Genomic DNA, 26419 nt, shown 5'->3' with positions numbered 1-26419 from the left:
GTAACACACAAATATGTACACACACACACATATACACACACACAAACATATATGGTTATTTATTTATTTATTTATTTATTTATTTATTTATTTATTTATACGACATAATACCAGATTCCCAAGGAAGGCAGAAAAGTTCATCAGATGTCATGGACCAGGAATTAGATACTTCTGTGCCAGTTGATGTGAGTGCTAGGAACCAAACTTGGATACTCAACAGCAGAAATACCATTGACTCAACTCTCCAGCTCCCAAACATGTCATTATAATGCAGAAAATGAAAATGCCCCTTTACTCATTCTGCCTTATCCCACTTGTAGGTGATAAAAGTCCTTGCTGTTTAGGCACTGAAGAACTGAATGGGATTCACTGTTGGTGAATGGAGACTGCATATTGGTGCTTATTGTATTTGTTAACACAGTTCTCTAGATGTGAGTAAAGACAATGAAAGATTTTGTGTTGAGATGAGTTCAGATTATATTAGGAAAAGTTGCACAATGGTATATAAGAAATGATTATTTTGCATGCATAGCTGTTTTGCCTGCATATATATCTTGAGTGTTAGATATCCCAAATCTGGACTTATAGACAGTTGTGCATTCCCATGTGTGTAAGCAACAGTCTTTCCAAACACCATTTTTGGATTTTTTTGAGACAGGATCTTTCTACATAATTATGGACATCCTAAAACTCACTATATGGGCCAGATTGTTGATTGGGATGAAATTACAAGTGTATAACATGTGGTAGTTTTGATATGCTTAGCCCTGAGAGTGGCACTATTTGGCAGTATGCCCTTGTTGGAGGAAGTGTGTCACTGTGGACATGGGCCTTAAGACCATCCCCTCCTAACCATGTGAAGACCAGTATTCTCATTTGCCTTCAGAACAAGATGTAGAACTCTTGCCTCCTCCTACACCATGCCTGCCTGGATGCTGACATGCTTCTTGCTTCTGCCTTGATGATAATGGACTGAACCTCTGAACTTGTAAGCTATCCCCAATGAAATGTTGTCCTTATAAGAGTTGCCTTGGTCATGGTGTCTATTTACAACAGTAAAATCCTAACTAGGATACAATACTATGACTAGGTAAGATAGATTATATATATATATATATATATAATATATTTATATATATATATATATATATATATATATATATATAACCTATCTTTAAATCAAACAATAAAAGGACAATGTAAGATTTAAACAGAACTTTATATTTTGATAAACATTAATTTTTCTTTTTTTTTTTTTTTTTTTTTTGAAACAGGGTTTCTCTGTATAGTCCTGGCTGTCCTAGAACTCACTTTGTAGACCAGGCTGGCCTCGAACTCAGAAATGTGCCTGCCTCTGCCTCCCAAGTGCTGGGATTAAAGGCGTGCATGCGCCACCACTGCCCAGCAGGAATTTTTCAATGTATTAATTTCAACCAGGTAAAATATACTTTTTAAATAACCTATCTTTGAATCGAACAATAAAAGGACAATGTAAGACTTAAACAGGAATAAAACATCATATTTTATTGAACAGTAATACTATTTGGAATTTTTCAATGTATTAATAATTTCAACTGGTAAACTGTTTCCTACACTCTCGATATTTTGATTGCTTTGCAAATTTTATTTCTTTAAAAAATTTTGGGCTGGAGAGATGGCTCAGCGGTTAAGAACCTGGTTGCTCTTCCAAAGGTCCTCAGTTTAATTCCCAGTAACCACATGGTGGCTCACAACCATCTGTAATGAGATCTAATGCCCTCTTCTGGTATGTCTGAAGACAGTGACAGTATACTGACATATATATAATATAAATAAATCTTTAAAAACTATTTAAATGTATAAGCATGTGCTATGATGCACATGTGCCAATCCAAGGGCAGTTCACAGGTATTTATTGTATAGCTCCTCTGTTCTCACTAAGGAAAACCAAGCTCATCAAGCTTGGCAGCAAGCATCGAAATGCACTGAGGGAGTTCACTGCTCCTTGTTTCCATTTCAAAAATATGTATGAAATTCTAGTGTATAATGGTGCATACAATCCAAGCGTAATCAGAGAAAATTTTGAAAAAGATCATCAAACTTTGTTGCAATGACTTTTACTCCCAGAAACAATTCTCTGGCATTCATTTTTGTTTCTGAAAAAATGTTAAGTCCTAACAAACATTTAGTCCTCAGAATAAACTAACATGAGCTGTGAGAATGTATGGGAACCTGACCTGAAACAAGAGTGAGATTGAGACATGCTCCAAAACCCAAAAATCTTAGCCTTAGACTGGCAGGAGTTAGGACTGCTCTCTCCCTGCCCATAGCCTACATACAAGCCCTGACACATAATCTCTACTTTTCCCACTTCTGAGGACAGTTACATAGTCTATGGCCACATGATACATTGTTCGACTTCTTTTATACCAATAAAGTTCTTGAAATTTCTCTTCATGTAAATAAAGCATTCCGAGCACTTCAGCCCTAGACAGTAATGTACACTACCACCACCCCCCTTGGAAATCCCTACCCACTCACTAAGATCTACATAATCCTTTCTCACCCTGAATAAAGTGGAATTGCCTCCCTGTAGCTGATCCCAAAAATCATCCAGCATATCCACAACATTCCTTTTTCTATTTTTTTGTTTTGGTTTTTGTTTTTTGAGACAGGGTTTCTCTGTGTAGCCCTGGCTGTCCTGGAACTCTGTAGACCAGGCTGGTCTCAAACTCAGAAATCCACCTGCCTCTCTCCATGACATTCCAAATCTTGTTCACCACACCATCGTGGCCTGGTGGCTAATGACCTCCAAGGAAGGGGAGACCCACAACCCGAAACATAATGGATGACAACATAAATATCAGTTTCACTTGTAACTAATTTTATTATTCAAATTGTTTGTTCCTAAATCCTTGGATGACAATATGTTTACAATTTGTAAATGAGACATTACTTTAATGATGAACTGTTTCTACAAACCTTACTCAGGCCCCAGAGAGATAGCTCAATGGGGAAAATGTATGTGGAATGCAAGGCTTTACCTCACTCATTAGGTTTATGACTTTTTACAAGCATGAATGCTGTCATGCTTCTGAAAGTTGCTACAACATGCAAAGGCTTTATCACATTGATTAAATGCATAAGCTTTTGGCTCAGTATGACTTTTTCACGCCTATGAAGATGACTATTCTGTAAAAAGACCTCACCACACTGTTTACATCCATAGTGTTTCTCTCAAGTATGTCTTCTTTCATGCCTGTAAAGGTTACTTTTGCACGCAAAGGCTTTCAAACATTGATTACATTCATAGGGTTTCTCCCCGGTATGACTTCTTTCATGCTTATGAAGATGACTGTTTTGTGAAAAGGCTTTACCACATTTATTACATTCGTAAGGTTTCTCTCCAGTATGACTTCTTTCATGCCTTTGAAGATTACTGTAACGCCCAAAGGCTTTACCACACTGACTACATCCATAGGATTTTTCTTGAGTACAGTTTATTTCATGATGGAAAAGATGGCTATTCTGTGCAAAGGCTTTACCACTTTGATTATATTCACAGGGCTTTTGCCCAGTAAGATTTCTTTCGTGACTGTGAAGATGACTCTTCTGTGCAAAGTCTTTATCACATTGTTTACGTCCATAAGGTTTCTCCCCGGTATGACTTCTTTCATGCTTCTGAAGATGACTGTTTTGTGAAAAGGCTTTACCACATTTCTTACATTCATAAGGTTTCTCTCCAGTGTGACTTCTTTCATGACTGTGAAGATTATTCTTCTGTGCAAAGGCTTTACCACATTTATTACATCCATATGGTTTCTCTCCAGTATGACTTCTTTCATGCCTTTGAAGTTGACTGTTATATGCAAAGGCTTTACCACACTGACTACATCCATAGGATTTTTCTCGAGTATGGTTTATTTCATGATGGAAAAGATGGCTATTCTGTGCAAAGGCTTTACCACTTTGGTTATATTCACAGGGCTTCTGCCCAGTAAGATTTCTTTCATGACTGTGAAGATGACTCTTCTGTGCAAAGTCTTTATCACATTGTTTACGTCCATAAGGTTTCTCCCCGGTATGACTTCTTTCATGCTTCTGAAGATGACTGTTTTGTGAAAAGGCTTTACCACATTTCTTACATTCATAAGGTTTCTCTCCAGTGTGATTTCTTTCATGCCTTTGAAGATTACTATAATGCCCAAAGGCTTTACCACATTTATTACATCCATATGGTTTCTCTCCAGTATGACTTCTTTCATGCCTTTGAAGTTGACTGTTATATGCAAAGGCTTTACCACACTGACTACATCCATAGGATTTTTCTCGAGTACAGTTTATTTCATGATGGAAAAGATGATTATTCTGTGCAAAGGCTTTATCACATTGTTTACGTCCATAAGGTTTCTCCCCCGTATGACTTCTTTCATGCTTATGAAGATGACTGTTTTGTGAAAAGGCTTTACCACATTTATTACATTCATAAGGTTTCTCTCCAGTATGACTTCTTTCATGCCTTTGAAGATGACTGTTATATGCAAAGGCTTTACCACATTGACTACATCCATAGGATTTTTCTTGAGTACAGTTTACTTCATGATGGGAAAGATGGCTATTCTGTGCAAAGGCTTTACCACTTTGATTATATTCACAGGGCTTTTGTCCAATAAGATTTCTTTCATGACTGTGAAGATTACTCTTCTGTGCAAAGTCTTTATCACATTGTTTATGTTCATGAGGTTTCTCTCCAGTATGACTTCTTTCATGCCTTTGAAGAGTACTGTTGCGCCCAAAGGCTTTACCACATTTATTACATCCATATGGTTTCTCTCCATTATGACTTCTTTCATGCCTTTGAAGAGTACTGTTGCGCCCAAAGGCTTTACCACATTTATTACATCCATATGGTTTCTCTCCAGTATGACTTCTTTCATGCCGGTAAAGATGACTGTTCCGTGAAAAGGCTTTACCACATTGATGACATTCATAGGGTTTCTCTCCAGTGTGACTTCTTTTATGCCTTTGTAGATAACTGTTATATACAAAGGCCTTACCACACTGATTGCATCCATAGGGTTTCTCTCCAGTATGAATCTTTTCATGCCTGTGAAGATGTCTTTTATATGCAAAAGCTTTACTACATTGATTACATTCAAAGGGTTTCTCCAAACTAATTCTTTCATGTATTTGAAGATAACTAAGACAGGCAAAGGTGTTACCACATTGATCATATCCATACCTTTTCTCTCTAGTATGAGATCTAGGTACTTGATGAAGACTATGAGTTACAAAGGCTTTTTCACTTTGATTATCTTCATAAAGTTCAATTTCCAAATGAGTTCTTTCGTGTAATTTTGCAGATGAATTAGATCTAAAGTCTTTATCATATTGATTATATTCATAGAGATCTTCACTATTGGTTCTTTTATGTGTTTGAAGATACCTATGATGGTTAAAGCCTTTAGTACATGGCTCAGACTTATCATTTCCTTTTCCCATCAAAATTTTTTCACATCCTAGAAGAGAACTGGAAGAACTCAGGGTTTTATCACACTGGTTATATGCATAATATTTCCCTATTTTGTGAGCCACATGACAGGTGCAAAGTGAACCAGTATAGTCAGATGAATTTCTGCATTCCTTGTACTCATAAGGTTTCTCTCCAGTGTTAGTTTGGTGATGGGCTGCCATGGAAGTTGGAAAACCAGTTAACTGTAAATCTGTATCACTGTCATCATGTCTTCTCATAGTAGGGACTACTACATATTGTCTAATTGTTCTGGGAGAGACAGGGGTACATTGCTTCTTTTTATATTTCTTATCCTCACATGGCTTGAATCCAGAGTGACAGATGATATACCTATTAAATGAAGGATAACAAATAAAAGATTTTTACACTGCATAAATAATCTAATCATTTGTCTCACAGATACAAATAGGATTCAGGCTTGTCAACCACAACAGCCTTCTTTTCTTTCATGAACTGTTCCTCTAACTAAACTAGGAAAAGTCAATATAAGTATATGAGGGACACTAGCTTTAATATGCATGATTTGCTTATAAAAGATCTTAGATATACATTAATCTCCTTACCAATGTATATGCCTTTTACAGTAATTAGGTAATAAGAAACTAAGTGGATAGACAGCTGTACATAATGGTCTCACATATATATGACTAAAATTGTGACATTAGTTACCACATCGTTTCCTAGTCTCAATTCATTCTTTTTTTTTGGGGGGGGGTGCAGAGTTGAGACCAGGTTTCTCTTCATAGAAAGAGAAACCTTCCTGGCTGTCCTGGAACTCACTCTGTAGACCAGACTAGCATCCATCTCTTAGAGACTGGCCTGCCTCTCCCTCCTGAATGCTGGGATTAAAGGTATCTGCCACCAATGCCAGCTTCTTGTTTTGCTTCTGTCTTTGTTAGGGTTTCCATTACTATAAAGAGACACCATGACCACAGTAACTCTTAAGTTTAGTCCATTATTGTCGTAGAGGGGAAAATGGTGCCATACAGGCAGGTATGTTGCTGGAAACAAAAGTCAAGAGGTCTACATCTTAATCCTGAGGCAACAGAAGGCGATACTATATCACTGGGCATAGCTTGAGCATAGAAGACCTCAAAGCCCACCTCCACAGTAACAAACTTCCTCCAACAAGGCCATACCTACTCCAACAAGGCCATACCTCCTAATAGTATCAATCACTATGGGCCATTGCAAGATTTTCATAATCAGCACAAAGCTGTGCTTATTTACACTTTTTTACTTTTCATTACAACTTCAGAGTACCACCTGAACCTATCTATGGCAAGTCAGACAGCCTGGTCCACTCCCTGACCCCATAAGTTACCTTTCTCCCATAATTCAGAGCACAGCATACATGTCTCCCAGGAGGTCTGTAAAAACCAGAAAAACAGCCCACCTGTCTCCCAGAAGGTCTTTCTGTCATAACCAGGAACACTAACATGCCTGCTCACAGACCCCAGAGCCAGCCTGTCTCCCAGGAGGTCTGTCCTAACTAGGGTCATAAGGACACAAGGAAACAGGAGGGCTGCTTTAACCAGGGACACAGGAGCTCTGCTCTAACCCAAGTCACACAGCTCTACCTGCCTCCAAGGAGGCCTGCTACATGAGAAACCCAGGCCAGTTAAAACCAGAGATAAACAGATGGCAAAAGGCAAGCATAAGAACATAAGCAACAGAAGCCAGTAAAATATGGAACCATCAACAACCCAGTTCTCTTACTACAGCAAGCCCTAGATACCTGAAGAGCAGGATTCTGACCTAAGATTCCATTTCATGAAGATGAAAGAGGCCTTTAAGGAGGATATAAATAACTACATTAAAGAAATACAGAAAAACACAGGCAAATAGATAGAAGCCTTTAAAGAGGAAATAAATGGATCCATTAAAGAAATACAGGAAAATACAATCAAACAGATGAACGAATTGAACAAAATAATACAAGACATAAAATGGGAATAGAAAAAATAAAGAAATCACAAATGAAGGTAACCATGGCGACAGAATATTTAGGAAAGAGATCAGGATCTGCAGATGATAGCATTACCAACAGACTACACGATATGGAAGAGAGAATCTCAGGCATAGAAGATACAAGAAAAGATATCAACACATCTGTCAAAGTAAATAGAAAGGGTAAAAAGTTCCTAGTCCAAAACATCCAGGAAATTTGGGACACAATGAAAAGACCAAACCTAAAAATAATAGGAATAAAAGATGAAGATTCCCAATTCAAAGGGCAAGCAAACATCTTCAAAAAAATCATAGAAGAAAACTTCCCTAACCTAAACACTAAATGCACAGAACAAAGAAAGGATATTAAAAGTAACATATGAAAGCAGACCTATTAGAATTACACCAGACTTCTCAACAAAGACTCTAAAAGCCAGAAGACCCTGGACAGATGTCATCTAGACACTAAGAGAACACAAATGCCAGCCCAGGATACTATACCCAGCAAAACTCTCAATCATTGTCTTAGTTAGGGTTTTACTGCTGTGAACAGACACCATGACCAATGAAAGTCTTATAAATGACAACACTTAATTAGGGCTGGCTTACAGGTTCAGAGGTTTAGTCCATGATCATCAAGGTAGGAGCGCGGCAGCATCCTACCATGTACGCTTGGTGCAGGAGGAGCTGAGAGTTCTGTATCTTCATCTGGAGACTGCTAGGAAAATTCTCACTTCCAGGCAGCTAGAGTGAGGGCCTTAAGCCCACGCCCACAGTGGCACACTTACTCCAACAAGGTCACACCTCCTAATAGTGCCATTCCCTGAGCCATGCATATACAAACCATTAAGATCACAGATGGAGAAACCCAGATATTCCATGACAAAACCAAATTTAAGCAATTCCTTTCTACTAATCCAGCCCTACAGAGGATACTAAAAGCAAATCTTCAACAGAAGGAAACATTACACCCAAGAAACCATAAGAAATTACTTATCTCACAACAAACCCAAAAGAAGAGAATCACAGACACCTAATACCATCTCCAACAACAAAAATAACAGAAACTAACAATCATTGGTCTTTAATATCTCTCAATATCGGCAGACTCAATTCCCCAATAAACAGAAACAGGCTAACAGACTTGAAAAGGAAAAAGGAGCTTGCTGTATGCAAGAAACACATCTCAGCAACAAAGACAGACACTCCTCAGAGTGAAGGGCAGAAAAAAAAAATGCTCTCTAAGCAAATAGTCCCAAGAAACAAGCTGCAGTTGCCATTATAAGATCTAATAAAATACTTTCAACCAAAAGTTATCAAAAGAGATGGGGTGGGATACTTCATACTCATCAAAAGAAAAAAAAAAAAACACCAAAATGAAGTCTGAATTCTGAACATCTAAGGGCACCCACATTTATAAAAGAAACATTACTAAAGCTCAAAACACACATTGACCCTCACACAATAATACTGGGAGACTTCAACACTCCACTCTTACCAACGGACAGGTTATGGAAACAGAAACTAAATAGAGACACAGTGAAACTCACAGAAGTTATGAACCAAATAGATTTCACAGATATCTACAGAACATCCCACCCACTAAAAAGAAAATGTTCCTTCTTTTCAGCACTTCATGGACCCATCTCTAAAACTGACCATATAACTGGACACAAAACAAGCCACAACAGATACAAGAAGATTGAAATAATCCAACATATTCTATCAAACCACCACGGATTAAGGTTGGATTTCAATAACAACAAAACAACAGAAAGCCCACATACTCATGAAACTGAACAACCCTCAACTCAACAATAACTTGATAAGGGAAGGAATAAAGAAATTAAAGACGCTCTAGAATTCACTGTAAATGAAGGCACAGCACCCCCAAACGTATGGGATATAATGAAAGCAGTGCTAAGAGGAAAATTCAAAGCATTAAGTGCCTTCATAAAGAAACTGGAGAGATCCTTCACTAGTAAGTTAACAGCACACCTGAAAGCTCTAGAACAAAAAGAAGCAAACACTCCCAAGAGAAAGATGGCAGGAAATAATTAAACTCAGTGCTGAAATCAACCAATTAGAAACAAAGTTAACAATACCAAGAATCAACAAAGCCAAGTGCTGGTTCTTTGAGAAAAAGAATAAAAAAGATAGATAAACCCTTAGCTAAACTAAATAAAAGGCACTGAGACAGTATCCAAACGAACAAAATCAGAAAAGGGAGACATAACAACAGAAATTGAGGAAACTGAAAAAAAATCAGCAGATCTTACTACAGACGTCTATATATACCAGACAAAACCGGAAAATCTAGATAAAATGCATGATTTTCTAGACAGATACCACATACCAAAGTTAAATTAGGATCAGGTAAACAATCTAAACAGTCCCAAAACTCCTAAGGAAATAGAAGCACCCATTACAAATCTCTCAACCAAATCCAGCCAATGATCATTGCAGAATGTAATCACACCTTCAAAGAGAAGCTAATAACAATACTCCTCAAACTATTCAACAAAACAGAAACAGAAGGAATGCTACCTACTTCCTTCTATAGAGCCACTGTTACTGTGTCACCTAAACCACACAAAGACCCAACAAAGAAAGAGAACTTCAGACCAATTTTGCTTACAGATGTAATAAATACAGATGCAAAAATACTTTAAAAATTCTTGGAAACCGAATATAAGATCACCCCCAAACCATCTTTCACCACAATCAAGTAGGCTTCATCTCAGGGATGCAAGGATGGTGCAATATACAAAATTCCATCCATGTAATCCAGTATATAAACAAACTCAAAGGAAAAAAATCATATGATCATGTCATTAGATGCTGAAAAAGCCTTTGACCTCTCTTCATTTTATAAATCTTGGAGAGATCAGGAGTTCATAACACACAACTAAACATAGTAAAAGCAACACACAGCAAACTAATAGCCAGCATCAAGTTAAATGGAGAGAAAACAGAAGCAATCCCAGTATAACCAGGCATAAGGCAGGCTGCCCTATCTATTCAATATAGTACCTGAAACTCAAGCTAGAGCAATTAGACAACAAAAAGAGATCAAGGGTATACAAATTTGAAAGAATGAAGTCAAGGTACTACTTTTTGTAGATGATATAATAGTATACATGGGTGACCCAAAAAAGAAGCTGAGAACTCCTACAGATGATAAACAACTTCAGCAATGTGGCTGGATATAAGATTAACTCAAACAAATCAGTAGCCTTCCTCAATACAAATGATAAACAGGCTGAGAAAGAAATTAGAGGAACAACACCCTTCACAGTAGCCACAAATAATATAAAATATCTTCATGTAACTCTAACCAAGCAAGTGAAAGGTCTGTATGACGAGAACTACAAGTCCCAGAGAAATTGAAGAAGACATCAGAAGTTGGAAAAATGTCCATCTTACAAAAAACAATCTACAGATTTCATGCAATCCCTATCACAATTCCAACACAATTCTTCAAAGACATGGAAAGAACAATTCTCAACTTCATATGGAAAAGCAAAAAGCCCAAGATAGCCAAAACAATCCTAAAAAATAAAAGAACTTCTGGGAGAATCTCTATCACTCACATCAAGCTGTATCTCATGGTATTGGTACAGAGTCCTACAAGTCGATCAATAGAATAGAATTGACAACCCAGAAATAAACCCACATACCTAGAGACATTTGATCTTTGACAAAGAAGCCAAAACCATACAGTAGCAAAATGAAAGCATCTTTAACCAATGGTGCTGGACTAACTGGTGGTCTACATGCAGAAGAGTGCAAATTAATCCATATTTATCACTTTATACAAAGTTCAAATCCAAGTGGATCAAGGACCTCAACATAATACCAGATACACTGAATCTAATAGAAGAGAAAGTGGGAAATAGACTTGAACGAATTGGCATGTGGGAAATTTTCCTGAACAGAACACCAATGGCTCAGGCTCTAAGATCAACAATTGATAAATGGGATTTCGTGAAACTATAAAACTTCTGTAAGGCAAAGTATACTGTCAAATACACAAAATAGGACAAAATGGCAACCTACAGATAGGGAAAAGATCTTCACTAACCCTACACCCAACAGAGGGCTAGTATCCAAAATATATAAAGAACTAAAGAAGTTAGACTCCAAAAACCAAATAAACCAATTAAAAATGGGGTACAGAGCTAAACAGATAATTCACAGCAGAGGAATCTCTAGTGGTCAAGATGCACTTAAAGAAATGTTCAACATGCTTAGTCATCAGGGAACTACAAATCAAAATGACCCTGAGATTCCACCTTACATCACCAATCAGAATGACTAACATCAAAAACTCAAGTGACAGAACATGCTGGTGAGGATGTGGAGAAAGAGGAACACTTTGCTGGTGGGATTGCACTGGGTACAAACAGTCTGGAAATCAATCTGGCCATTCCTCAGAATTGGAAAATTGGAAATAGTTCTACCTGAACTATGCTCCACAAAACACAAAGGAGAGGAAAATGTCCCACTGTTATGTCTATAGCAGCTTTATTTACAATAGTCAGAAGCTAAAAACAACCCAGATGTCTCTCAACTGAACAATGGATACAGAAAATGTAGTTTATTTACACAATCGAATATTATTCGGCCATGAAGAACAAGGACATCATGAATTTTGCAGGCAAATGGATGGAACTAGAAAATATAATCCTGAGTGAGGTAACCCATACCAAAAAGGATATGCGTAGTATGTACTCACTGATAAGTAGATATTAGCCAAAATGTACAGAATACTTACAACACAACTCACAGACTGTATAACTGTATAAAGTTTAACAAGAAAGAAGTCCAAAGTGAGAATGCCTCAATCTCACTTCAAAAGGGGAACAAAACAATCATGAGAGGCAGAGGGAGGAAGAGGAGGATCACATATGGAGAGAGACAGGAGAGAAGCCCAGAGGGCCAGGAGAATGAATGGAAATATGCAGTTGATGGGAGGTGGGGGTGGGGGAGGTGGGCACACAAAGGCAACCTCTAGAAAGTCTCAGAGACCTGGGATATGAGAGGCTTCCAGGACTCAATAGGGTTGACCTTAGCCAAAATGGTGAACAGTTAGGAGATGGAACTTGAAAAGACAGACAAAGGCCCAGAGGAATAGGACCACCTACCTTCCTTCAAATTTTTTGACCCAGAATTGTTCCTGTCTGAAGGAAATACAGAAAATATATAAATGGAGCAGAGACTTAAGGAAATGTCATCCAGTGACCGGCTCAACTTGGGATCCATCCCATATGCACGTACCAAATGCTGACACTATTAATGATACCATGTTGTGCTTGCAGACAGGAACCTAACATGGCTGTCCTGAAAGGCTCTATTAGCAGCTGACTGAGACAGTTACAGATACTTACAGGCAACCATTTGACGGAGGTCGGGACCCCTACTGAAGACAGGGGAAGGATTGAAGGAGCTGAAGAGGATGGCAACCCCATAGGAAGAACGAAAGTATCAACTAACTAGGAGCCCTCAGAGCTCCCAGAGACTAAGCCACCAACCAAAGAGGACTGGTCAGTGGCCCCCAGCACATTTGTAGCAGAGGACTGCCTTGTCTGGCCTCAGTGGGAGAGAATGTGCCTAATCCTGTAGAGACTTGATGCCCCAGGGAAAGAGGATGCTGGGGAGGGTGAGGTAGGTGTGGGTGTTTGGAGTGTGAGCACTCTCTCAGAAGCAAAGGGGAGGGGGAATGGGGTGAAGAACTCTGGGAGGGGAGACAGGGAAGGGAGACAATATTTGGACTATAAATAAGTAAAATAATTTAGTAAAAAATTATGATCACTTCAAGAACCATTTTTCATGACAAAATAAATTTTAAAAACTTCAGGGCATACACACACACACACACATACATATATACATATCAGCTTACATATAAAAATTACCTTTCATGTCTTTCAGGACATTTACAATGTTCTTCAATATTGAAGTCTTCCCATTTATAGCCTAAAATACAGTACCAGAAAATGTATATTAATGAAAATTATGCAAAACTGAAATTACTCTCTTCAATGAACCTCGGATCAATTCCTGATTAATTTATCAAACTCTTCCTTTTTCAAGGTTAAAACCATACAAGAGTACCAATCTCCAAGAAAGGCTTGTCTCCTTAAGGTAAAAAAGCAGGTGAAAACTCACGTTCTTACCTATAGCCGTGAGGTTCCAGCAGATTTCCAGCATCACATCTCTGTAGAGACTCTTCTGGGAAGGATCCAGCAAAGCCCATTCCTCTCGAGTAAAGTTCACACGCACATCTTCATAGGTTACTAGATCCTAAAATATGCCATACAAATACTTAATAGAAATGGTGTCTTAGTGTGTTGTAAAAGTATAGTTCATTGAGAAAAGTTTACATAATTCTACCTTCTAGCCATATTAATTCCATGTAATAGAATTTCAAATGCAGTCACCAACTCATAAGTATATAATAAAATAAAAACTGAGGATGGTGCTGTCTATGCCAACGGAATAGGATTTAGCATTGCAGGAGAAATGCATAATAACATATGCATAGAGACATACAAACAGAGCAACACTATCTAGTAAACATCAGCAAAACTGAATCAAAATTATTAACTTCAAAAAGGAATGGACAGTTTGGACTCAGTGGTACATGCCTTTAATCCCAAACTGCAGGAGAAAATAAAAAGTAAAACTGTGATTTCCAGGACAGCCTGATCTATGTAGAGATTTCCTGGATAGCCATGTTCATAATGAGACCCTGCCTCAAACAAACAAAGCAAAAAAGATAGGGAGTAACAGGGGCTCACTTGAATTTCCTCCAATGATTTAAAACATTCCCTCTAATTCTGTACTCATTTATCAAAACCTGGAGTTATCCCTTTTAAACTGTAAAGTTAATCTGATATTCCTACAAAGGAATCTATTTTTAATAAGTTATAGATCAAAGGGTTCTCAAAATTATTAGTATGGGAAATATGTATCCTAAAGATGCATCAACAGATCAGATCACCTAATGCTTTTGAAGAAGACCTGGCTCAATCTCCAGCACTCACCTGGAGGCTCTAACCATTCCCAATTCCAGGTCAAAGAAATCTAGTGCTCTCTTCGGCCTTCAGTAAACAGCAGTACATAAGTGGTACAGATCCATAAACACATAGATGCAAAAGTGCCATACACATCTCAGAAATTAAAAATTAGTAGAAATATACACAAATATAGGGAGAATATTACATAACTGCAACTCAGTGAATCAGGAGATCAGTACTAGGGTTATGGATGCAAGCCATCATGGTCTGAAGAATAACACCCTCTGCTAAAGCTTGACAAGTACTTCAATGGGGGCAATGAAAGGCTCTGAAGTGTGGTCACTGCATGTTGATATCAGCAACCAAGATGATTCCACACAAGAGCTCCTGCTCCCAGTGCTCTGCACAGACACAGACAGCTGAGCAGAGTCATTCACAGGTCCTGCTTCTGCCTGGGAGCTACAGACACCTCTCACAGGACCTCAGCAGACCTCCAGGCATTGCATGAGACCTCACGGGACTGCTGAAATGCAGTATATCTGACTCTTCCCACCTGTCCTAAAAAGGAACCCATATTTTCTCCCGTGGCTTTTCCTCATGAGGAGACTGTGGCCTCTCACTCACTAGGGTACAGCTTCTGAGTTGACAAAAATCCTGGGCTCATAAGCACACCCTGCCTGAAAATAACTATCTGATTAAGGCTCAGTGGACAGATGTCTGCTACACAAAGATGTGCCAAGTATCAAACCCCCAAAATGAAAATTGAATGGCACATGTGAGGTGAACCACTCTTGTGTTCCCAGATTCTCACAAGTGAAAAGTGGCCACAATAAACTTCCTATAGCAAGAGAGATCGGCAATAAGATAGATGATGACCATAAGGCAGACACAGTCTTCAGGCTGAATGCTGTGTAAACACTGCCTGAGCAGGTCTGAGGCACACACTGTATATCTAGTATATACAACCAATGTACTGAAATAGAAGGATTAGAAGGGAAAGCAGTAAAGAGCGGGCTACATGTCTGTGTGAGTAAATGCACTTGGAACCAACTCTGGGAGTCTGTGGTCATCACCCCGGAGAGAATCCACTCCTCCAACTTGAACTTTGACCTTCAAGGATGTGCTCTGGTATGCCTTCACAAATATCTCAAAGGCTCAAATTCAGAATGTTATAAAGAAGATGAAAAACAATAAGGAAAACATAAACTCACCCAAACCTAAAAATTCAACAAGTTAGCTAGCTATGTGGTAGTACAACCATTGACCAAAATAGATCTCCTTTCACCACACTGCCAAGATGACAACAGGAAGCAAAGCATTCAGTTTACCTCCTACCAAAAGGTATCTCCACACAGCTTCCTTAGACTAAAACAGGCACAATTAACAAGTTTTTTCATGGAAATGATTATCTCCTAAGCACTTTCTTTTGGATCAAACAGCTAACTGTACTCTCAGATGGCAAAGAAAAACAAAAGCAGAGGAAGAAAGGAGAAACAGAGCAGAAAGCAAAGAAATTTGTGATAAAATGAGTAAGAATTATGAAATAGGGTCTGCCCAATCAAATTATTATCAATATGAACCAAGGTCTGCCTGTGTGGTCTAGACTTTATTTCAGGTCTGCTAAGACAGTGCATACACAGTATCCAGATTGAAGATTGAGTCTCCTCCACAACTATCAGCTCATTACTGAGCTCTTTTGTGACAGGAACAGTTTATTGTGGGCCTCTCTGAGAATCTGGGTCCACAAGCGAGGGCAGTTCACCAAACATCTGGGTAGTGACTCTGACCAGAGGCTAAGGTGCTAGAAGTGCTTCACACTGCTGTCCTGGGTCACTTATACATGCTACTAAGATCTCCACATAGGTAGGTGCTTGGTAGATTACTACCAAACACATCTACCCTCCTACATGGTATTCCATAGATGTGGCACAAGTGTCAGAGGGTTTGCCTTCATGCTTTCTATCTGACAAGGACCCTACTCTGCAGTTCTGAGTCTCACCCCCTACCACCATCATCATGTAGTGCTGTCTTACAGATTCCAGATTTTGGACTTGTAAAGCCCAAGACCAGCCACCCCTTCCTGAGGGCTCTGCAGGTAAGTCAAATAGGGGTGCCTCTCCTGCCTGGTAGGTGAAGTGATACCTTGCCTTCTCCCCAGGCCTGCTGTACTCGTAGCCCTGCTCCTTTGACATCTGGAAACTAAGAGCACTGAGTAGGGAAGGGGAGTGTTTCTTCATGAGTACTGTGCCTGCATGTGCATCCTTCCTCCCCATCTCTGAAGTGCTTCTGGACATCGGAAAAGGCTTGTTGGATCTCCTGGGACAGAACTAAAAACAGCTGACATTCACCATATGGGTGCTGGGAATTAAACCCCAAACCTGTGGAAGAACACCCAGTGCTTTCAACTGCTGAGCCATCTCTCCAGGCCTGGTAGAAGTTAAGTTTTCAAACCAGCCTGAAATTAAATGGTTTTTTTTTCATAACTTTAGCTCCCAAGTTACCCTAGGAACAAAATTACATATTAAGTATCTGAATAAAGGGGTGGAGGGATTTTTATCGTGTTCAGAGCACTGGCTTCTTCAGGATACTGCACACATATGGCATATGCACACATACGTGCAGGAAAATACCCACAAACCTTAGTGATATTTACACCCTTAAGAAAAGAAACACAACATCAGTTCTGCATCCATAGCACAGGGAAAGACACCAGGACATCACTGCGCCTGAATGAGTAGAGAAACAATGTTACACCTCTTGTCCCATTTTTGGTTTTGGGGGTTTTTGTTTGTTTGTTTTCTTCTTTAGTTTCTCTCTCTCTTTTTTTTTTTTTTTCCTAAGACAAGATTTCTGTGTCCTGGAAATCTCTCTGTAGACAAGACTGGCATGGAACTCCACCTATGCACCTTTCAAGTGCTGAGATTAAAGGTGTGCACCACCATCACATGACCCTATCTCACTTTTAAAAGCAAAAGGGGGGAGGACATAACAACAGACAGTGAGGAAATCCAAAGAATCATTAGGTCATACTTTAAAAACCTGTACTCCACAAAAGTGGTAAATCTAAAACAAAATTATTTTCTTGATAGACAATATTTACTAAACTTAACACAAGACCAGATAAACAATTGAAATAGACCTATTAACACCCAAGGAAAAGAGAAGTCATTAAAAATCTCCCAACCAAACAAAATACCCATGGATGGAGTTACAGAGACAAAGTTCAAAGCAGAGCCTGAAGGAATGACCATCCAGAGACTGCCTCACTTGGGGATCCACCCCATAAGCAACCACCAAACCCAGACACTAGGCAGATGCCATCAAGAGCCTGCTGACAGGAGCCTGATATAGCTGTAAGGGAGCTGAAGGGGACTGAAGCCCCCCATAGAAGGAACATCAATATGAACTAACCAGTACCCTTAGAGCTCCTTGGAACTATACCACCAGTCATAGAAAACACATGGTGGAACTTGTGGCTCTAGTTATATTTGTAGCAGAGGATGGCCTAGTTGGTCATCAATGGAAGGAGAGGTCCTTGGTCCTGTGAAGGCTCTACACCCCAATATAGGGGAATGCCAGAACCAGGAATGGGAGTGGGTGGGTCGGGGAGCAGGGGGAAGGGGGAGGGAATAGGGGATTTTTGGAGGGGAAACTAGGAAAGGGGATAACATTTGAAATGTAAATAAAGAAAATATCTAATAAAAAAATTTAAAAAAACTCAAAAGGGGAAAAAAAATCTCCCAATCAAGAAAAGCCCAAGGCAAAATGATTTTTATACAGAATTCTATCAGAATTTCAAAGAGCTAATACCAATACTCCTCAAATTATTACCCAAAATAGAAACAGAAAGAACATTACAAAACTCATTTTATGGAATCTCAGAAAACATTATACCCAAAAGACACAAAGATTCAAAAAAAAAAAAAAATACAGACCAATTTCCCTTATAAACTAAAAATACTCAATAAAATACAATAAAAAAACATCAACCCACCCACAAAATCTTCAACCCAAATTTTTCCTGCTGACAAGATGTGCAAGGATAAATATGGAGCAGAGACTGAGGGAACGGCCAATCAATGACTGGCCTAACATATGATCTATCCCATGGGAGAGAGTCAAGCCCTGACACTATTAATGATAGTCAGCTGTGCTTGCACCCAGGAATCTAGTTAGTCTCCTGAGAGGACTAATCCAGCCGCAGATGGAAACAGATGCAGACCCATAGCCAAATGGCAGGTGGAGATTGGGGCTGAGGAGTGGGTGACAAAACTGAGTGAACAGGAGGTGGCAAGGACACCACAAGAACACCTAGAGCATCAACTAATCTGGGGCCATGGAGATTCAAAGAGACTTGAACCATAAACCAAAGAGCATGAAGAGGCTGGAGCTAGCCCCTCCTCCCACATCTGTGGAAGATGCGCAGTATGGTCTTCATATGTGTCCCCTAACAATTGCAGTGCGGGGGGGGGGGGGGGGACTGTCTCTGACTCTGTTGCTTGCATTAGATCCACTTCCTCTACCTGGACTGCTTCAGTGCTTAGTCCTGCTAAAGCTAGATGTCCAAAGGCGGGTTGTACCCAAGGGAGACATTCCCTTCTCTGAGGAGAATGGAAGGAGGTAATGGAGGGAGAGATTTGTAAGGGTGATACTTTGAGGAGAGGAGTGGGCTGCAATTGGGATTAAAAAATTATGTAAGTACATATAATGAAAAATACTCAATAGAATACTTGCAAACCAAATCCAAGAACACATGAAAAAGATCATCTACCATGATCAAGGAGGCATCCGGCCAGAGATGCACGTGTTGTGTGTAATTTCAAAAACATGATTATTCTTTCTTGGGAGCCCCGAGTTCCTGGCTATGCTCCGAGAACAACTGCCGCCATGTTGCTGGCTGGCAATTTCCCCGAGAGCGTCACCCAGTGGTCTGTCAGTGGAACAAGAGCAGTAGCTCCAGGTGTTCTCAGGAGCAAGCCTGAAAATAGATGCAGCATGTGTGGATGGTTCAACATACAAATAAATGTAAACCATCCTGGAAACAAATGGAAAGGAAAAAACAGTCATATAATCAGATCCTGAATAAGCTTTTGACATAATCCAAAAACCCTTAATGACAAGGTTTGGACAGATCAGTGATAAAGGGCACATAGCTAAATATAAGAAAGGCAATATACAGCAAGCCCATAGCCAACATCAAATTTAAATGAAGAGAAACTAAAAGCAACTCCACTAACATCAGAGACAAGACAAGGCTGCCCACTTTCACTGTATCTATTCAATATAGTACTTGAGGTTTAGCTACAGCAATAAGACAACAAAGAGATCAAGGGAATACAAATTGGAAAGAAGTCAAAGGATCACTATTCACAGACGATAAGATAGTATACATAAGCAACCTCAAAAATTCTTTCAGGGAACTCCTACAGCTTATAAACTCTTTCTGTGAAGTGGCTGGATACAAACTTAATTCATAAAAAAAAAAAAATCAGTAGCACTCCTATATACAAATAATAAACAGATTGAGAATGAAATTAGAAAAACAATAACCTTTATAATAGTCAGAAAAATAATATAAACTATCTTGGTGTAACTCTAACCAAGAAAGTGAAAGACTAGTATGACAAGGACTTCAAGTCTTTGAAGAAAAAAAAAACAAACTGAAGATTTCAGAAGATAGAAAGATCCCCCATGCTCATGGATTGGTAGAATTAATACAGTAAAAATGGCCATCTTACCAAAAGCAATCTAGAGATTCAATGCAATGAATTAAATCCCATTAAATTCCAACACAATTCTTTACAGATCTCGAAAGAACAATATTCAACTTTATAGGAAAAAAAAAAAAAACAAAAAACAAAAACAAAAAAACTTAGGATACCTAAAACAATCCTGTACAATAAAACAACTTCAACAGGTATCACCATCCCTGATTTCAAGTTGCACTACACAGCAACAGTAATAAAAAACACATACTATTGGCATAAAAAGGGGTACGTTGATAAATGGAATTGAGTTGAAGTAAATCCAAAAGTGAATCCACACATCTATGGACACGTGATTTTTGAGGAAGAAGCAAATTTATACACTGGAAAAAAGAGAGCATCTTCAAAAGATGGTACTGGTCCAATAGGATGTCTACAGGTGGAAGAATGCAAATGAAGCCACATCCATCAGCCTGTAAAAACTAAAGTCCAAATGGATCAAGACCGCAACATAAAACCAGCTACACTTTACCTGATAAAAGAGAAAATGGGAAATAGCCTTGAACACATTGGCACAGAAAAAAACTTTCTGAACAAAACACCAACCAGGCAAATACTAAGGTCAACAATTAATAAATGGGACCTCATGTAACTGAAAACCTTCTGTGAGGCAAAGGACACTGTCAAATGGCAGCATACAGAATGGAAAAAGATCTTCTCCAACCCCACATCCAATAAAGGGCTAATGTCAAAATTATAGAAGGAACTCAAAAGACTAGACGTGAACAAACCATATAACCAAATTTAAAAATGGGATACAGACTTAAACAGAGAATTCTCGAAGAAGGACTCTCTTATGGCTGAAAAGCCCTTAAAGAGATGTTCTACACCCTTCACGATCTGGGAACTACAAATCAAAACAACTCCGAGATCCCACCTTATACCCTTCAGAATGGCTAAGACAAAAAAAATAGATTAAAAACAAAAAACAAAAACCCCTCAAGTGACAATTCCTGCTGGCAAGACTGTAGAGCAAGGGGAACACACCTCCAAGGCTGGTCGGAGTGCAAACTGGCAAAGTCACTTCAGAAATCGATTTGTGGTTTCTCAGAAAACTGGGAGCAGGTCTACCTCATGACACAGCCATACCACTCCTGGGCATAGAGCCAAAGAATGCTCTACCATACCTTAAGGACATTTGCTTAACTATGTTCATTTATTCATAATTGCTAGAAACGAGAAACAATCTAGATATCGTTCAACTAAAAAATGGATAAAGAAAATGTAAATTTACACAATAGGAATTACTCAGTTCACTAAAATCAATAGTATCATGAAATATGCAGGTTAGTGAATGGAACTGAAAAAGGTCATCCTGAGTGAGGTCATCTAGACCCAGAAAGACAAGACTGGTGTATTGATACATGCCTGGGGGGTAGGGTACTGGGTTTGGCCTGGATAAGAGGCCTGGCCTCTCCTCACCTCCACACAGGGACCAACCCTGAGTGTGAGCAGGAGTCTAGAAACAACAACAACAAAAAGCAAGTGACCCTGCTCTTGAAGTGGAACAGATGGACAGTTTTCTTCTCCTTTCCTTTTTTTCCCTTCTCTTTAATTCCCTCCTCTTCCTTCCCCTCCCCTCTACTCCTTTCCCCTTCTCTTCCTTTGGGTGACCTGGCAGAGCCAGTAGGATTTGAGTCCAAACAGGAGGGAACATAGGTGTTAAACCACATGGAGGAGGGACCACGTGGAGGAGGGTTTCACACCAGAGAATACCACATATCAACACAGAAAACAAAACTGATAGAAACATGTAAAAAGATAGAGACACAGAGAGAGAGAGACAGATATGGTCGTCACACATTCATACACCTGAACCAGACAGACATCCACTGACATCTCACATGGTTCCAGGACACTGGATCAGCCACTGTCCTATTTGTCTCCTATGTGTCCAAACAGAAGGCACCTCAAACAGAGTTACCAATGGAACAGGTGACTTTCTAATTTTCCCCTTTCCGGTAGGGGCCTCAGATCCCTCTGGAGCATTTGTAGCCAATTATCAAAGGAAGTCCTGAGGACCTTGAATAGCTCAGGTTGTGTATCCCTTAGGAGTCTCCTGACCTTTGTATCATTCTGCCCTCTAAGAGATACCAGGGCTAGTCTTTGGGTATTAGCTGGAATTCCACAAATGTTGTGGCTTTTTATCGAGAGAAGATTGCTAGGGCATGGGTTTAAGCCACTAGAAAATCTTTCTACAACGTAGTGCTGAGCCTTTCTCAGGGTGAGTTTTTAAGCCCCCAAACTATGTTTTGGGTTCATATACTTCAGTTAACACAGGGAGAGGGAAATAGTTTCCCCAAGAAGTCATTCCCTCCATTCTGCTCACTCTCAGAGTCCTAGGGAGGGGAAATTGCTCTTCTGAGGTAAGCCATTCACTTTCCTAATTTATGTCTCCTTTTCAACAAGTGATCCATAAAACCCACCATTCTCTGAAAAAGGTAAAATCTCCTCTGCCCTTGCTCTGGGCAGGGAAACTGCTGCCAGGCAACACAGCCTGGACAGAACAAATGTTCCCGTCTGTCCAACACTGACCAAGGAGACTTTAAGCAAGTTCACTAAGTACTTTTTAGAAAGATTAAACACAGTTGCTAAAAAAGTTTTGTTTTTTTGTTTTGTTTTGTTTTGTTTTGTCACCAATTGGCTCTCTGGATATTAGAAAAAAGATTAAAGAGTTAAAAAAGAAAAAAAGACGAGCTGCTGGAGGTGGCTCGAGAGCTATTTAACAAAAGAAACTGATTATCGGGACAAGACCTTTTGCATAACTCAAAGCCACCATTACCTTCTCTGATGAGACACATTTATACTTAAGAAAACAAACCAGGTCAGGATCTTATAGCACCACGTGACCTGGTGAGCCCCTCCCCAGGAATCACCAGACACGGCCTGTCAATGGCTGTGTGACCCAATACCAGGTCTTACTTCTGGCACACACTACAGTATAGTTTAAGAATCCCACAGCCAAAAATTCTGCTACCCTGTTGTCTAGTATCAGAGGTGCTAGTCCATGACGGTCCGGCAATAAAAGATGAAACCAAGTAAGCAGGAACTGCAGCAGTTACTAGAACTCAAATAATTTGGGTCCAAGCCAGGCAACTCATCCCAGCAAGCAGGTCTGAGCAGTCTGACCCAGGCTCTCAGGTGGGAAAAGGAAAGTCCACCACCAAATGCACGATGCTTTTACTATCACACATGTCCACAGTATGGTCTATAGAGAAAAAGGGCTTCTCAGCACTGAGGAAAAGGAAATTTAAAAACCATGGCCCTCCTACAGGCTATTTGGCTTCCCTTACAAATTGCTGTCCTCCACTCCTGGACTTCTGACCTAGCTGCCACACAAAAGGGCCTAAGACCAATGGAGCCTGTTGATATTCGGATGATATGCCAGGACCCCTTCCTGCCTGAGACTCCATGATAAAGAAGAAATGCACAGCTCAAACCCACAGGTTGATGGAGGAAACCACATCAAAAGGCCATTCTCACAAAAACTACTGACAGGACTGCCGGCAACTAACCTTCACCGCGAACGACCCATCTGGGATCCTGACCAGACCAAGGTATATTATACCGGACAGCCTGGCATGGGATGTCTCAGCCAGATGCCTGGTTTGTGCTCAGATGAATCAAAATCAAAGAGCCCTTACCCAGAAAAGGGTCCAAATGAGGGGAAAAGTCCCAAAGAGCCCTGGGAAAACTGACTTAACCAAGATCTGGACTGACCGGGGAGGATAAAAGTACTTGCTAGTTTTTATACATACCTTTTCCAGTAAAAATGTCTCCCACCTGCACTAAAACTACTCACATGGTTCCTTTAAAAACTCCCCCAGGAACTGGTCCCCTGATTTGGCCTCCCCCAGAAATGGGATCCAGCAATGACCCAGTCAAAATCTCTCAATTAACAGCTAAAGCTTTAGACACAGACTGAAACTTCATTCTGCATATAGACCTCAGAGTTCTGGCCAGCTAAAAAGAATAAACAGGACACTAAAAAACAAAAAACAAAACAAAACAAAACAAAAACAAAACAAAACAAAAAAAAAAACCGAAAAACTCTCATTAGAGTCTTCCAAAGTATGGACAGGCCTTCTTCCTTTGCTTTAGTCAGCTGCACCCCGTGTAACGGGGGATGTACTCCACTATGAGACTTTGTTCATAATACATTCTACATTCTTTTACAGGCTCAGAGACTGCAGGTGGCAGAACTCTCCCAACCAGTCTTTCTCAAATCCCTGCAGGCACCCCAGTCCTCCATAAAGACTACGGGACTACCTGAGAGAAACAGCCGACCTCCGTATCCACCACCAGTTTGCCCTTGTTGCAGTCCAACGATACTGAGTCAAGTGAGCAGCCAAAGGGACACTGGAACTAACCTGGGCGAACCCTAAGAGGTGGCCATGAAGGTAGCTGGTATTACACCATGGATCCACCACATCCAGACCAAAATCTGGATGCCACAAATGCTGCCAAATGACTGTCTCTTGAGTGTGGACCCATTAAAATTAAAGTTTCATCTGTTCTCCAGTACCTTCCACTCCTTGCCCCTCCACCCAAGTCTTATGTTTGATATGAATATAAGAGTCATGGTCCAACCCTAACTCAGGTCCAACCCCTCAGGCTTAGTTCCCCAACCTGGGAACTAAGACAGATACAGGGAAGGTATTACCTAATATACCTACAGACCAGCAACCAATATTCATTTTGACCTTTGCTCGCTGATGCCCACTTTAAATGTATAGCTGTATTATAGAAAGGAAAGATATGGAGGTTTGTCTTTTGTCATAGGGACATAAGAGTTTATAATTCTATGTATGCCCTGCAGCTGAGCCCCCTAGTTGCCAAAAAGAAGGGAGTTTCCATTTAAAGGGGAGGGGTAGGTTCTAAAACTGGGGCTTACAGAAAACTTCCTTTAAAGAGATTCTGGCCCTGGGGAAACAGGAAAAACTGTAGAATGGGATTCTATGCCACAGGAAGGAACCCCTGGGATGGACTACTGTGAACCATCTACATGCGAATGTGTTAATAGCATAGACTTTACACCGGCGCAGAGTTAACTGCAGACGGATCCTACACCCGAATGTCAAGTGCCAAGTGCAGAACTTCTAGAAGATGCTAGATGAACTAGGGCTCTGCCTGTTAGCAAATCTACCTTCCCTTGCAATAATAAAAGCAGCAGAGGCACTGGCTGCACGGTGACGTCAACAAGGATGTTTTCACACAAAGGCGCCGCTCCCCATTCTTTGCGCAGGCGCAGGCAGCTGATCGAAGTCGTTCAGGATCTGCTCTGGTCTGGGAGGTGCAGGGACCCCACGGAACTCACGGGACCTCACCGGGCACCGACTCGCTGCCGGTTCGCGCACCCCTGAACGAACGCCATGCGGGCTCCCGCGACTCCTCCCCGTATGGGGATGGCGGCCCCTCTCACCATGGCGCAGATTCCGAGCTCTCCCCACTCTCTTTTCAGCTCCCGCCAATGGGTAGCAGTGTAGCACGCAAGACCAGGAGCCCCTTTCTCAGCACTGTATCCTAGCCTCCAGCATGGCGGACCGGAAGTACCCTCCCCATTCTAAGTGACGGTCCTTCTAGAGGTCCTGATTGGATGGTGAGAGCTGAGTGACAGGAGCAGCTACCTTAGCGACACAGTTCTCTTAAGTCTAACAGCCCAGTGGTTCTCATGACACCATCACAAGGATCATCTATGAAAGCCCTTTCTAAACTGACCTTCTAGATGGAGCTGGAGAGATGGCCCAGCAATTAAGAGCACTGGCTGCTCTCTCAAAGAACCCAGGTTTGATTTCCACACCCACAGAGAGACTCACGGCCATTTTTAACTCCAGTGCCAGGTGATCTGATGTCCTTTTCTGGTCTCCAAAGACACCAAATGCACAGGTGGTGCACAGACATACATGCAGGTAAAACACTCTTATAGACAAAATGAATAATAATTTTCAAAAATCATAGCCACATTAAAAGAAAGGAAGGAAAGAGGAAGAAAGGAGGAAAGGAAAGAAGGAAGGAGAGAAGAAGGGGAGGGAGGGAGGGAAGCATGTGATGTGCTCCAGCTTCCATCTTAAGCACAGAATTGTCCCAGACCTGCAGAGACTTACATTGCAGTAGAACTTGTCCCCTGCATTGTCCCTGCACTCAGTAGGCACGTCTCCTTGTAGGCTTAG

General features: G+C 40.3%; 1 protein-coding gene across 1 annotated transcript; it reads right to left on the bottom strand.

Moving 5' to 3' along the window:
• Positions 1 to 1941: 1941 nt before the first annotated feature.
• Positions 1942 to 25791, bottom strand: LOC110303100 (uncharacterized). Its single transcript, XM_085843052.1, has 4 exons — positions 25672 to 25791; positions 13642 to 13768; positions 13381 to 13441; positions 1942 to 5842 (listed from the first exon to the last, which is right to left on the bottom strand). Exons 1-4 carry the CDS (start codon positions 25672 to 25674, stop codon positions 3217 to 3219), a joined length of 2817 nt encoding a protein of 938 aa, XP_085699178.1. The 5' UTR covers positions 25675 to 25791; the 3' UTR covers positions 1942 to 3216.
• Positions 25792 to 26419: the final 628 nt, after the last annotated feature.

The sequence above is a fragment of the Mus caroli genome, unplaced genomic scaffold (genome assembly GCF_978045245.1).
Source record: "Mus caroli unplaced genomic scaffold, Mus_caroli_1 scaffold_9, whole genome shotgun sequence".
NCBI classification, from domain to species: domain Eukaryota; kingdom Metazoa; phylum Chordata; class Mammalia; order Rodentia; family Muridae; genus Mus; species Mus caroli.
The sequence above is the reverse complement of the archived record's forward strand: the minus strand, read 5'-3'. Positions and strand labels throughout refer to the sequence as shown.